The sequence below is a fragment of the Alosa pseudoharengus genome, unplaced genomic scaffold (genome assembly GCF_046254945.1).
Source record: "Alosa pseudoharengus isolate Yale_2024_CS ecotype anadromous, Long Island Sound unplaced genomic scaffold, YU_APseudo_1.1 YU_APseudo_1.1_scf_17, whole genome shotgun sequence".
NCBI lineage: Eukaryota > Metazoa > Chordata > Actinopteri > Clupeiformes > Clupeidae > Alosa > Alosa pseudoharengus.
The window spans coordinates 30,677,329-30,689,736 of NW_027468640.1; the positions used below are offsets into that span (position 1 = coordinate 30,677,329).

Here is a 12,408-nt window from a genome sequence, read left to right on the forward strand (position 1 = left end):
TTTGTAGTTTCTATTATCCTATTGGTACAGATCATCCTTTCAGTAGATTTTGAAGATGCTGTTGCCTTTAAACGTCTAGATATCTCTGCGCTACGCGTGGACGATGCTACACTCCGCTTAGAAACGGGTCTCTGCTGAAGTGAAGGTGACTCGCCTCGGAGTCGTGGTGATGCAGAGAGGAGCTGCGAGAGCTTCAGTGGTCCTGCGCGCTACGGGTTACTAAGGAAAACACTCGCTGTAACATCTTAACAGCCTACAACATCGCTGTGTAACATAGAAAGAGTTGCTACAACATACGCGGATACAGGACAAATTGACAGCGTGTTCCACATCAAAGGGATTAAAGCGTTAGATGCGTATGCATGAGTTCTGCATCGAATGGGCGCAAGAACCGCCCCAGATCAGCCGGGAATATTTTTCAAATAAGCAAGCCTCCGTACACGGAGCGCAAGGATAGCGAAGCTCAATGCGCCGTTGGAGACTGCAGAATGGTAGGTATAGCCTATGCGTGCGACATAATAGTTTTCCCTGTGGTCCATTACCTTTCCTGTGTTTAGGCTACGTGTTGGCCAACTAATTGCGTTGAAAGATGATGCAAACAGATAATGAACAGAACACTGTGAAAATGTATTAGGGTAAGCTACGTATTTGCAGTCGAGCATGCATGACATTTGTGCTTTCCATGTTGTAAATGGCTCACATCAGCCTGTTGTCATGGGTTATCATTGCACCCGTATAGGCTAATTGAAATGGCCTTACTTATGTCTTTGCCTTATGAGTAGCCCTGGCCTATTTAACAACATAAAGGTCTATAACATTAGTCATCAGTTGATGTTGTTCAATAGAGATAAAGAGGTGGATTGTTTTCCCATCGCAAACTGTATTGTATGTGACAGGGACTGGCTGTGAGTAGCCCTCAAACTAGCCATGGGACAACAGCAAATCTGTTCTGTTTCATCATTTTTTCTACATGCGGCTCCTTCTGAGGATTTATTTTCTGTTGCCTAAACGCAATCTTAATTTGTAGGGCTCCTGAACTAGGCTACATCACAGAATATGCTCAGTTCATACCAGAAATAAAAGTCCACTGCATTTGAACTTATTTCATATTGATGCCAATAGCAATTCATTGCATAGCACAAAAGCTCAGTTATTAACACCAGCTGCTATTTCTGTGTTTGGCTTGTGGCCTCTTTCAAAGAGTTAGAGATAAATTAGTGCTCCACTGGCCGCTATATGGTGCCCATATCCACAGCTGAAAGGTATGAAAGGCCAATAACTGCCCTGGGCTTGACATGTAGTGGATTCTGTTTCATGCCACCAACATTGCAATTTACACTGAGCATTGACTCAACATTTTCACCAATAACTGTGTATGTTTTTCTCTCCCCTTTCATTGGTTGTTTCTCAAACTGAATAGGCTATGTTTGTTCTACATATTTCTGAACTTTTTAGGAATGTATGGCTACCTTTTGCCTATTTTGAACAGGGTCATCTAACAAACACACAGTTCCACTTAAATTGGAAGTTTCTTTTTTTTTTATTTATTTACTCAGTTGAGTCGAAACATAAATATAGGCCATAGCCTATATGTTGTACTACTCTGAGGCCCACATAGAGGATGAGGATTTGAAGGGATAGCCTCAGCCACTTGGCATCTAAGCCGCCTCCATCTGTAAAAATGGCGTCTTACAGGCTTTCACTTTGCCACATTTCCACAAACAAACCACATGAATGACATCATTTGTGGCCATCTCCAATGAGCCACCTAATTGGCTTGTTTACGAAAATGTGCCCGAAAATGAGCCTTGTTCAAACATCATTTTTATAGATTAAGTACATTTTTGGCTGAAATAGCTAGCCTAGCATCGGCCATTGAAATGAATGGGGATGATACTTCCTCCCTGTGTCCAGTTTCTCCATGGGCACACCGTTGCAGCTGCACTCTCTTGACCCATGCAACAATCTACAACTGACAAAATAAGAGGAATGCAGTTCAATGAAAAATATATCTGAGACATATGTGTCAAAGGAGTAAATTACATTAGATAATGTAGAGCTGCCTAATGTATACATTACTCTGACATTTTCTAGTGGTAGATGGTAATTGTATTGCAATTGAATGGCTCCAAATCTGAGTTACATGCTCACATTGTCCTGACTGCCGAGTTGTCATCGGAGGTATGCCTGACCAAAGTCCCTGATCAGAGACAATGACAAAATCATAATATCAGAAAATATATTTATGCTTCTTTACACTGAACATTTATAGTAATTCAAATACTAAACTAATCAACACATGAATTTTGTGAAAAGGAGATTACAGCTTGAAAGGTAAGCTGTTCATAACTAGGGGTTTGATATTCCAAAAAGCTTTAACTTTATTTTCCATATTGCTAGCAGGTCAAGAAGTGCAAACTTTAAGTGTAATAATTAGATGGTGTGCACTTTGCCACAGTGACTGTAATTCTTTATCACTCTCAATCTTTTGTCTTTTCCTCTTCAGATTGTCCAGGAGTTCAATACCCTTGTGGCACTGTATCGCGAACTAGTCATCTCTATTGGAGAGCTGTCAAGGGATTGCCCCACTCTTCGAGCAGAGATGCACAAGACACGCATTAAGGGCTGTGAGATGGCACAAACCGCACACCAGCGCTTAACAGCCATATCCTGGTAAATAAATAATAATTTGAATGGCAATAATTGTAATATCTGCTTTGTTGGTTAGTCCATAATGAGAATATAAAAAGTGGAGCACGGTTGAATAGCTTCTGAGATTCTTTGATGATGATGTATCTTAAGGTATAGAATAGTTGGGTTGCCCAATAGTTGACTCCACCTTCCTTGTATTTGTTTTGCCCACTACATGTATTGCTGAATGCAGACCAATATAGATTGGAAATAGTGAGACAATGATGTTTTCATTGTTTATAGTTATAAAATTCCAGTTGTAAAATTCTGTCTACAATGCCACATAATCTGAAATTGACACAACAGTGCATACACCACTGGCACCGTTGGCATTGTTATACCTGTGATAAGTGATTTATGGAAACAAGAGTTTGTTTACATATCTTTAAAAGAACACACACACACACTCTCTCTCACAAACACACTTAGTACTTGGATTATGTTGCTCTTGGAGTCTGAAAGTCTGTGGTATACTATAGATGCATCACCACTAAATTTATCAAATGAGACACATAAAAATGTTATCTCCATCTATTTAATGGAACTGCATGTATAATTCAACTATCAGCTTGTCTGTACCTTCACTGGAGCATATGCGGTCATTCTTCCGACAGCACTTTGCCATTCAATCTGCAAACATCGTAGAGGCCTTTTTTCCCACCGCCGGTCTTCTTCAATTACACATGCCCATTATGAGGATCTACCACCAAACATTTTCTTCCTCCTCCTTAAAAGCTCTCCGTAATGATTGCTGTCAATGTAGGGATTTTTTCTATGCTGTGGAAGTTATTGGGTTCCCGCCTATCTCTCCTCTTATCTAGCAAAAGCAAGACTCAGTGTCGCCTCTTCGAAAGCGTTGCACAAAACGAGGTTCATGAAAACTGATGTTTATGAGATTTATGATAACTGCCATTCTCACAGATGATGTGGGCAGAAATAATCGAATGACATGTTAATGGAGTACTGTAGAGGAAGCCATAGACACTGTGCTAATTCAGTTTTGGCTCACCCTTACAAATTAGCCACTGTCATTGTTCTTGTTTGTTGGCAGTGTCAAGAGTTCCAGACTGCTTTTTTTGCATGGATCAAAAGCATATTTGTTTTCCAAAATTTAGTAATCTGAATTTATTCCCAACTGTCAAAAAGCCTAAAAGTATGCACACTTTTGTGATGTTGCCAAAAATCATCTTATTAGCATTCAAATCCTCTGGCAAGGCACATAGTCTGTGAATAACGTATCTGCTGTAATTAGCATTTTCCCATCATTTAGCAAATGCGTGACACTGTGTAGAAGTCTTTGCCATATGCATACTAGATGTTACAAAAGAGAAGTAGCACAATTGAAGAGAAAGTAGTTGAAGTTAGCTGAACATTTTTATCATCAAATTTCATCTTAATGACCTTGAAGGGCTTAGAACACATCAGACAAAAAAATGGAAACTAACCATGTTTGATTTCCTGGGAAGAACCACAAGATTTTTATGGCTTAGTCTCTTGGAATAGAGAAGTCAGTCTTATCTGTGATAACTGCAGTTATGGAACTTAGTTTTGCAGATTTATTTATTACCACTGACACAAGCTAGGACTCAATACCCACATAATGCTATCAGTGTGAGGCACATTTTGTTGAAAATATCACTTGTATTATGAAATGCCAAGTGTGGTTAATTTTTTATGATGTCAGAATGTGAATTTTGTCACATATTACATTTTTTAGATCAGTGTGCATTAATCATGTTCCGGCAGATGAAAAAAAAACCTATAGGCCCATAAACTATTAACGCACTTTGAATAATTCACCAGGACCAGTGCCACGTTGCCATACATGAAGGGTGCGGCTTAGTCCATAAATAACCTCACTATGCCGAGAAACATCCAGGAAATGGAAGAGGTTAGGATCAAATCCTGAGTAGTCTCTGCTTATTAGGAATGCTTCCAAAATTAGTGTGAACTGTTGGACTCAGGAGAGTCAATGGCCCCTCCACAAGGTTTCATCTTTATTGAGCTCTCTAAAATATCATGGTAGGCTGTCACGTTTTACTCACATCTAATTCTATTTTTATTTCATCACTTAAAGTAAAGTAGACCAGCATTTTTATAAACACTTTGTAAGTGTCTACAGAGACTGATTTGACAGAAAGTCAGGAATTATATTTCCCATAAACCTTAATTATATTTGTAGAAAACTGACATATAATAAACAAGTTTCTGCATCAAAGTATGACACTAAACATTATACGGAGAGGAGCTGGCTGAAGTACAACCTCTGTCTAGATTACTGTAGGTGGTATTGTAAAGCCCACTACAGATAGTATCATGATGGAGATGACCTGATTTTGTACCACTACTGCCTTATCCTGCCCCCCCCCCCCAACTCACACCACCCTACTGCCCTCCGTCCACCCTCCTGCAGCCCAGAGGATGGTGAGATCCAGCCGGAGATCTGCAGGCTCTTCATCCAGCTGCAGTGCTGCCTGGAGATGTACATCACGGAGATCCTCAAGTCTGTCTGTCTGCTGGGGTCCCTGAAGATCCACAGGAAAGGTCAGGAGGTGGCCTCTGCAATGCTGGAGTCACAAGAAAAAAAACAGTATCAAAATGGCATGTTGTAAATGGCAATCAATCATGAATAGATTCATCTTTAGTGTTAAAATAAATGGTAACACTTTATTTTAATGTGTCACTGTTACAGTGTACCTACCTAATTAGGTACAGTGGTACAACCTGTGTAACAACATGTACTATCAGGTACTATCATTGTACTTGCATTATGTATTTGTGGGTAACTACCTACATATAGTTGTTACATTGTAATACTGAGTGCTTTTACAAAACTTTGCCTATTTGCCTAAATTTTCATCAGAGGCAAAGAGCTGACCTGAGACCTGCTGGATGGGGATAAATCTGGTACATGTTGTTACACAGGTTGTACCACTGTACCTAATTAGGTAGGTACACGGTAACAGCTACACATTAAAATAAAGTGTTACCAAATAAATCTGGCCATTTTAGATTCAAATGGTTTGGATTTGGCATCAGGTGTCTTGTATTGGCAAGGATGCACTGAGTAATTATTTTTGTGTTTATCACACAACTATTTTGTCTAGTCTAATCTAGATATCATAGATATTAGTTACGTGCCGTTTTAGCTGGGGTCAATGATGGATGCTGATCTGTTTGGGAATAGCTGTATTAGCTGGAAATACCAGAAGCTCAGTTTGGGAGAGAATGAGCTGAAGGTGCAGTCTTTCACCCAGACTGAATATCCCTGAGGCGTGCGGAAATCCTAGCAGAAATAGCAGTCAGTGTTCAGGTGGGAAAAACAGGTAAATAACAGTGATAGGTCAATCTGTGGGAGGGAATGATCTCACCTAAGGAAGTGGTGTAAATGGAGAACAGAAAGGGCCCAAATACTGACCCCTGAGGTACACCTGTGGTGAGGTTGTGAGACTTTGATACCTGTCCTTGCCAAGTCCTTGTCAATGAATAAACCTCCGTAGGATGCACACCATTTAAGAGAAAGGGAAAGGGAGGGAATGCATGATTTTCAAATTGATCATACTCACTGTAGGTCAGACTTCCTCTGCTCTCCAGAGGATGGATAGCAAAGTGGAGGACACCTCAGATATCCCCATCTTAGAGGACACGTCCTCATCTCCTGTGGAAAGCTCGCAGGCTGGCCTCCTCGTAGCCACGGTCATCGACAACTCAGAAAGGTATTGTACTGATGCTGATGTTTTTTCGAGGGATACAGCACCACAAAGATGTTCACAATATAATTAATTTATGCACATTTAAAAAAACAAAGCCATGTATTAACTGCCCTCGTGTATTAACCGCAGTGCCCAATAGCCCAATAAAGACGATTGAAGAAAATAAATGCATTCCCATGTATAGCACACCTCCATGTATTAACCTCATAGCTGAAACAATTTAGCAAAATCATTGCATAAACCTTGGTTACTAGTTGGAGAATTATGGTATCTCTGCTGAAAGTGGTTACTTGATGTCAGCAATGGGTCGTTATAGTTATAATTTGTGTAGTAATACACTTTATGTGGGTTTTGGAGCAATGTTTTTGCCTCCGAATTACTGGGAAGTCACTTCTACCCATACAGACAGCTATTACTGTAATTTCCTGCCTGTTAACTGAGGTTTATACATTGATTTTGTGAAATTTGCAGAACACTGTCCTGCAGTTTATACACTATGTGGCTATTACACAGGAAATGACTGTATTATTGTTACAGGGACATGAGAGAGATGAAGAACCTTCTAAGCAAACTCAGGGAGACAATGCCTTTACCACTCAAGAACCAAGGTACACTGTTTCAGTCTCTTTCATGTCAAGTGCATCATACAATCATGCCTACTTGAGTCTTTCATATCCCGTACAGTGTGGCCACGTTATAGATTGGGTAAACCCAGCCCGATCTAGCCACATTATATAATTCCATATGACCTTACATACATTTGAATCTCTATTTCTCAACACCATTTTCCATGTCATGCCGAGACATGTAATTAGTAGTTTCATAACCAGCCTAGTTCCTTTGTAATGTCTATTTAAGATAAAACTCCTATGATGTTTGGTTGTAGAACCATTCATCCCCTGGGCCACAAAGAAAATAATCCTACAGCCCTTGTGAGCCTTTTGTCCACTCCATGTTTACTATTTTCAAGGTTTAAGAAAATGCAATATTTTTAAATTTGTTTAATCTACACTTTATACAGTGACACCATCATTCCTTTACAGATGTGGCTGAGGCTACTGTAGTGTAGGACATATTAGGGCTGCACAATTTTGCAATTAATCTTTTTTAATTTTTTTTTTTTTTAAATCAAAATCACAATTTGAACAAATGCAATTAGCTAATCCCAAAAGTTGCAATTACTCGTGCAGTTACAGTACCAACTCTGGTTAATCTAACCACATATATTTTTATATTCACGTCATCCTCCTTGTGTTACGGACAGTGAAACTCACCTATCAGGTGTAATGTGCTGTGCGTCTCATGCCCTAGGCGTGTCAGAAAAATCAAGATATTTTCCCAAAATCGTGCAGCCCCAGGACATGTCCACAGACAGCTGGCGACCTGGTAGCAGAACATTTCACTTTGAGGTCATTGCCATGGATATGCTATCTTCAACCCTTTCCGCTCTTGTCGCTCTTGTGCACAGATGACAGCAGCTTGCTGAACCTTACTCCCTATCCGCTGGTTAGACAAAGGAAGAGGAGATTCTTTGGGCTGTGTTGCCTCGTCTCAAGCTAAGCGGCCCTTCCAGACACAGCAGGATAATAACAACATCCTCAATAATCCTTTAGCACTTGCCACTCCTCACTCAGTATACAGTATACTGCCATCTCCTGTGCTTTTTTTCTCTGCCTATCTCATTTTTAAACTATACAAACATAACTGTAATATAGCAAATAGTCCAAAACAAATAGTCATTAACTTAAATGTAGTATGTTATTGCTGTTGAATGAAAGCCGTTCATTTCTGAAAGAGGAAAGAAAAGACTGTCTGCATTTAAGCATTAGTGATGTGATACAGGCAAGCAGGAAGTATTCATATTGCAATTGGGATGTGTTCATAATCAAATTGATTTTTCATTAAACATCCAGATAAGACTTGCTAGATTTTAGGGTTATGCGTGAGAAAGAGTCACAACTAAGTCTGTCATCATTTTGATATTTATTCTTTAGAACTCTGTCTGACATTTAAATATCTCCTCACATCATAATTTTGATGAATGTTTTCATTAGACTAAGTTGATTGATTGACTGTGATGGATTAAAAATGGACCAAACTAATTTCAAGAGAACTCTGCTACTAAAGCCTGAAGGCAACCAAATGTACTCAACCTATGTTTAGCCAGCTCATGTGCAATATCAGTGACATACACACAGCCTGAGAGTAACACCTTATTTTGTAGCCAATGTTTAGACACTGGGAAGTTTTTCACGAGGACCATTCAGAATCTTTTAACTTGAATCATACAGTTAGTTTCAACAAAATACATGAAACTAAGTGCAATTGCATCTTTCTTCAATATCTGAGACATATCTCCCAATGTCACACAAATAGTGTGAACTTTGCAAGGTGTGCGCTGCACTACAGTTTATTTGGCTAACTCTCTGTCATAACCCTACTAGGTATCGTGTAGGTGTGAAAACCCTACCAGGCGGTGACTGCAAGTTTGTAACTGTAAGTGTATCATCCGAACGGCACGGCTATGGTTACAATTCCACTCCCAAATTCTGTCCGCAAAGGAGGTGGGGAATGAGCAGCCTCTTCTGAACACTTGAGATGACACAGTGGTAAGGATGCATATTTATAAGCCCAGCGGAACCATTGAGCTGGGCTTTTGAACTCACTGACAGCTCTTAAAAAGGAGGCTGAACCGTAAGCCGAACTATGTTTGTTTTTTTTGTTATTATTATTTTATTTTAGCTATACATATACTTTAGTCTTCCATGAACCGAGAACCTGTACGAAGAGTTTTCCTTTCCCACCACTCGGTGAATACAATACCTGCATAGCCTTTGTGTACACACGTTAAGCAGTAATAGGGGAGCACTCAAGATTTTTATGTGTAGAGTCAGTTCAGCAGGTTAGAGGTCTTAGGGGTGACAGGACAGCCTAAACCTGATGCACAGACTGGACGTGCACAGCATGGGTCTTGCTTATTATCAATAACTGCTTCAAATATGTCAAGGCATGGTGTAAAGGTTTCTGTAGTGCAAACAAATGCTCTCTGTCATTTTACATGGGTAATAAAACACTGTTTTTTTATTTACAACAGAATCGTGTCCCCTGTCTGTACTTTTTACAGTAGTCACAGTACTACTTACACTTACAATGTATTGCTGATTTATTCAGTACATTTATTTAGTAACTTTTGGCTACCACAGTGGTTGCACTGGCCCTCTGGGGTGGTGATTGCTTTGGAAACTGCTACACTAACCACAGACAATTATAGACAGGTCTAAATGTCCCTCACAGTATAGTATCAGGCCGCACACTGGCAGCACACAGACACACACACACAGGCTCTTGGGACTCGTTGCAGGTGTATGATTACAGCTCTGCTTGCACATGGGTGTGAATTAGGACTGGGCTTCAGCTCCAGTTTTCTAGGTATCCAGGGTGATGCCACAGAGGTCATCAGGGACATGGAGAAACGATCCGGGGGGGTGGGTGGGGGGGGGGTTCATCCAGTTTGGGAACCTCTATGGCGTCATACTAGAAAGTGAGATAAAGTCTGAGTGTGACTTACTTAAAATAACTCTGGCTATTTTCTACATTTTCCAGAGGTTGGTTGACCACACAAGATGCGTTTACTTAACTGCTTGTTATTGCCACTCTTACCTGTAATCCTTAATTTTCTTCCTTATTCTTTCCAACACCCACAAGCAGATGCTCATAATGATACAAACAGTCAGGAGGATATTAGAGCAGTGGATTGTCAAGTGTCTCCAGGTTCCTCTGCAGCTGCTGGATCAGCCTTTCATTAGAATCTGCCCAGAGAGTTGTCTCTGACAACACACAGAGAGAGTTGGAACATTCAAGTGTTCTAAAATGCAACACCACACTGACATTCTAAAATAGCAACACCAGAGCAAGGAGTCTCGCTCTCTCATCTTTCACCCATAATACAGAGTAGCATTTCAACAATACCACTCCACTACCACTGTTAGAAACAAACCTATTGTTTCCTGCATGAGCATGATTGGGTATGTAGTCAGTAGTAATCACCCATCTAGGTCAGTTACAGCCATGCCAGGACATGCTATACAGAAACAACATTCAGCTCTAGCCAATGATATATCTCTTGGACTCAGGACAAACTGAGCTGACGGAACTGAAATCTAAATAGTGATAACTGCAAGCTGACACTTTTTGTTCAGACAACGAAGAACCCAGTCTGAAAGTTTTACTTCTCGGAGACAGTCATTTAAAGGGTAAAAGGAAAATACCTATTAAGTTATGTTAATGTAATGGCATGAATCATACAGTAGGAAGGCCAAGGAAGCCATTTAAATATCTCTCACCCCTCATAAAATCCAAATGAATGATGGCTATAACATAACAGTGAATGTCACAGAAATATTGAATGTTATGTAACATTTTGGAACGTGAGATATGCAGAGGCTCCCAGCCAACTGCAGAATTGTACTCTGTTACTCTGACTCTCCATTTTGTACAGAGTGCACATAAAGATATCAGTCTCCCAGTGCACACTGTAGAACATACACTCACAACAAATACCACTAGAGGTCCTTGTGTCACAGAACTCAGAGACCTTCTTTTGGATCTAAGCCAAGCTTTCAAGCTTTTTGTAATTTAGTGTTCAGTTATATCGGTGTTTTCACATCGTCCGTCCCCCCCCCCCCCCCTATTTGATTTAAAACACTATTTTTAATACTAAGGGCTCCATTTGAGGACATTAGAGACACAACTCAAACTGAGTCCCAGTCTGGGGTTTTGTTTATACAACTGCTTCAGGCGTGACAGAACGATAGTGTTTCCTCCTGTGTACAGCTGGTGACATCCTAAATGAGAGGAACGGGAGAAATTGTAATGCAGTGTCAATTTATTTGCGTTGGTACTGACAAACAAGTAGCCTGTTACTATGTGGGTTTCTGCCTCTGTGGTGACCGCAGAGTCAAGTCACTTTGTAATGTTGTTTCAGGCATTGGACCAACATGTCCCAAACCCTTCAGCTCAGCCTATGTTTCGTTACTGAGATGATATGGTATGCACAACTGCTCTCAAGACTTAGCCTTGCTGGCACACACTCCTCACAACTACTTTACCCAAACGTGTGTGAGAGCAGAGGTGATGTGATGGAAATGTGTGGATTTAATCAAAATATTAGGATGCTACAGGGTCAGTAATAACATGCTTTACGCTCTGTGCACCCTCTTAATTAATTTGGCAGATGACCTGGAGGTCAGTGATGGAATACGCAGTAAGGGGGGGGGGGGTGTTAGATAGTAGTTTAGTACTGTATTGGACAAAACACTGACCTCCTTGCAGATTCAGAGGATAGACACTGGAGGGAGACAGAGAGCTGCTCTTTGGTTCAATTCTTCCTCTTGGAGACAGTCGAGAATTAACTTTAACAGGCCATCTTATAAATAATTATCAAAGACTCTGCAGGAGAAGGCACTCCAAACGGTATTTATGGCGTTATTTGCTTATGTGACTACCGCTGGTCTCTTCGAAGTAGTTGAGTAATTTGGCCCTTAATCTGTACACCAGGGGCACAGCAGAAAATTGTGTTGACATAATTAAAAGCTAATTGAGTTCCATGCAAAGCTTCCTCATTATTTGTTGGCTGTTTGGATAGGCAGGTAATTTATCAGAACAATGTCTTCATGGGTCGCGGCTACCCCTACAATGACACACACAAACACACCAGTTACTGTGTGTGCAAAACACTCACATGTGAGAGGACACACACACATACTTACATCATTTGCTTGTTATGGAGAGGGCATATCTGACTTAAGATGTAAAATATGTCCCTTCTGGGAAGAAAAAAAAAGCTGTAAAAAGGAATGGGCTTTTGGACCAACAGAGCAATTATAGAACAGTGGTGCTGGACATTGGTCATTGGGAGGGCAGCCATGCAAAAAGCTTCCTAACTTGTTTATTAGAAGCTTTTATTTAGAAGCCAAACAGAGGCACAGTCTCACTCCAGGCATCA

General features: G+C 40.4%; 1 protein-coding gene across 1 annotated transcript; it reads left to right on the forward strand.

Annotated features, from left to right (window-relative positions):
- The first annotated feature begins 362 nt into the window (after nt 1-362).
- Nucleotides 363-7,964, forward strand: rgs7bpa (regulator of G protein signaling 7 binding protein a). The gene is made up of 6 exons (XM_076289771.1): nt 363-491; nt 2,507-2,673; nt 5,105-5,243; nt 6,268-6,407; nt 6,942-7,012; nt 7,873-7,964. Exons 1-6 carry the CDS (start codon nt 363-365, stop codon nt 7,962-7,964), a joined length of 738 nt encoding a protein of 245 aa, XP_076145886.1.
- Nucleotides 7,965-12,408: the final 4,444 nt, after the last annotated feature.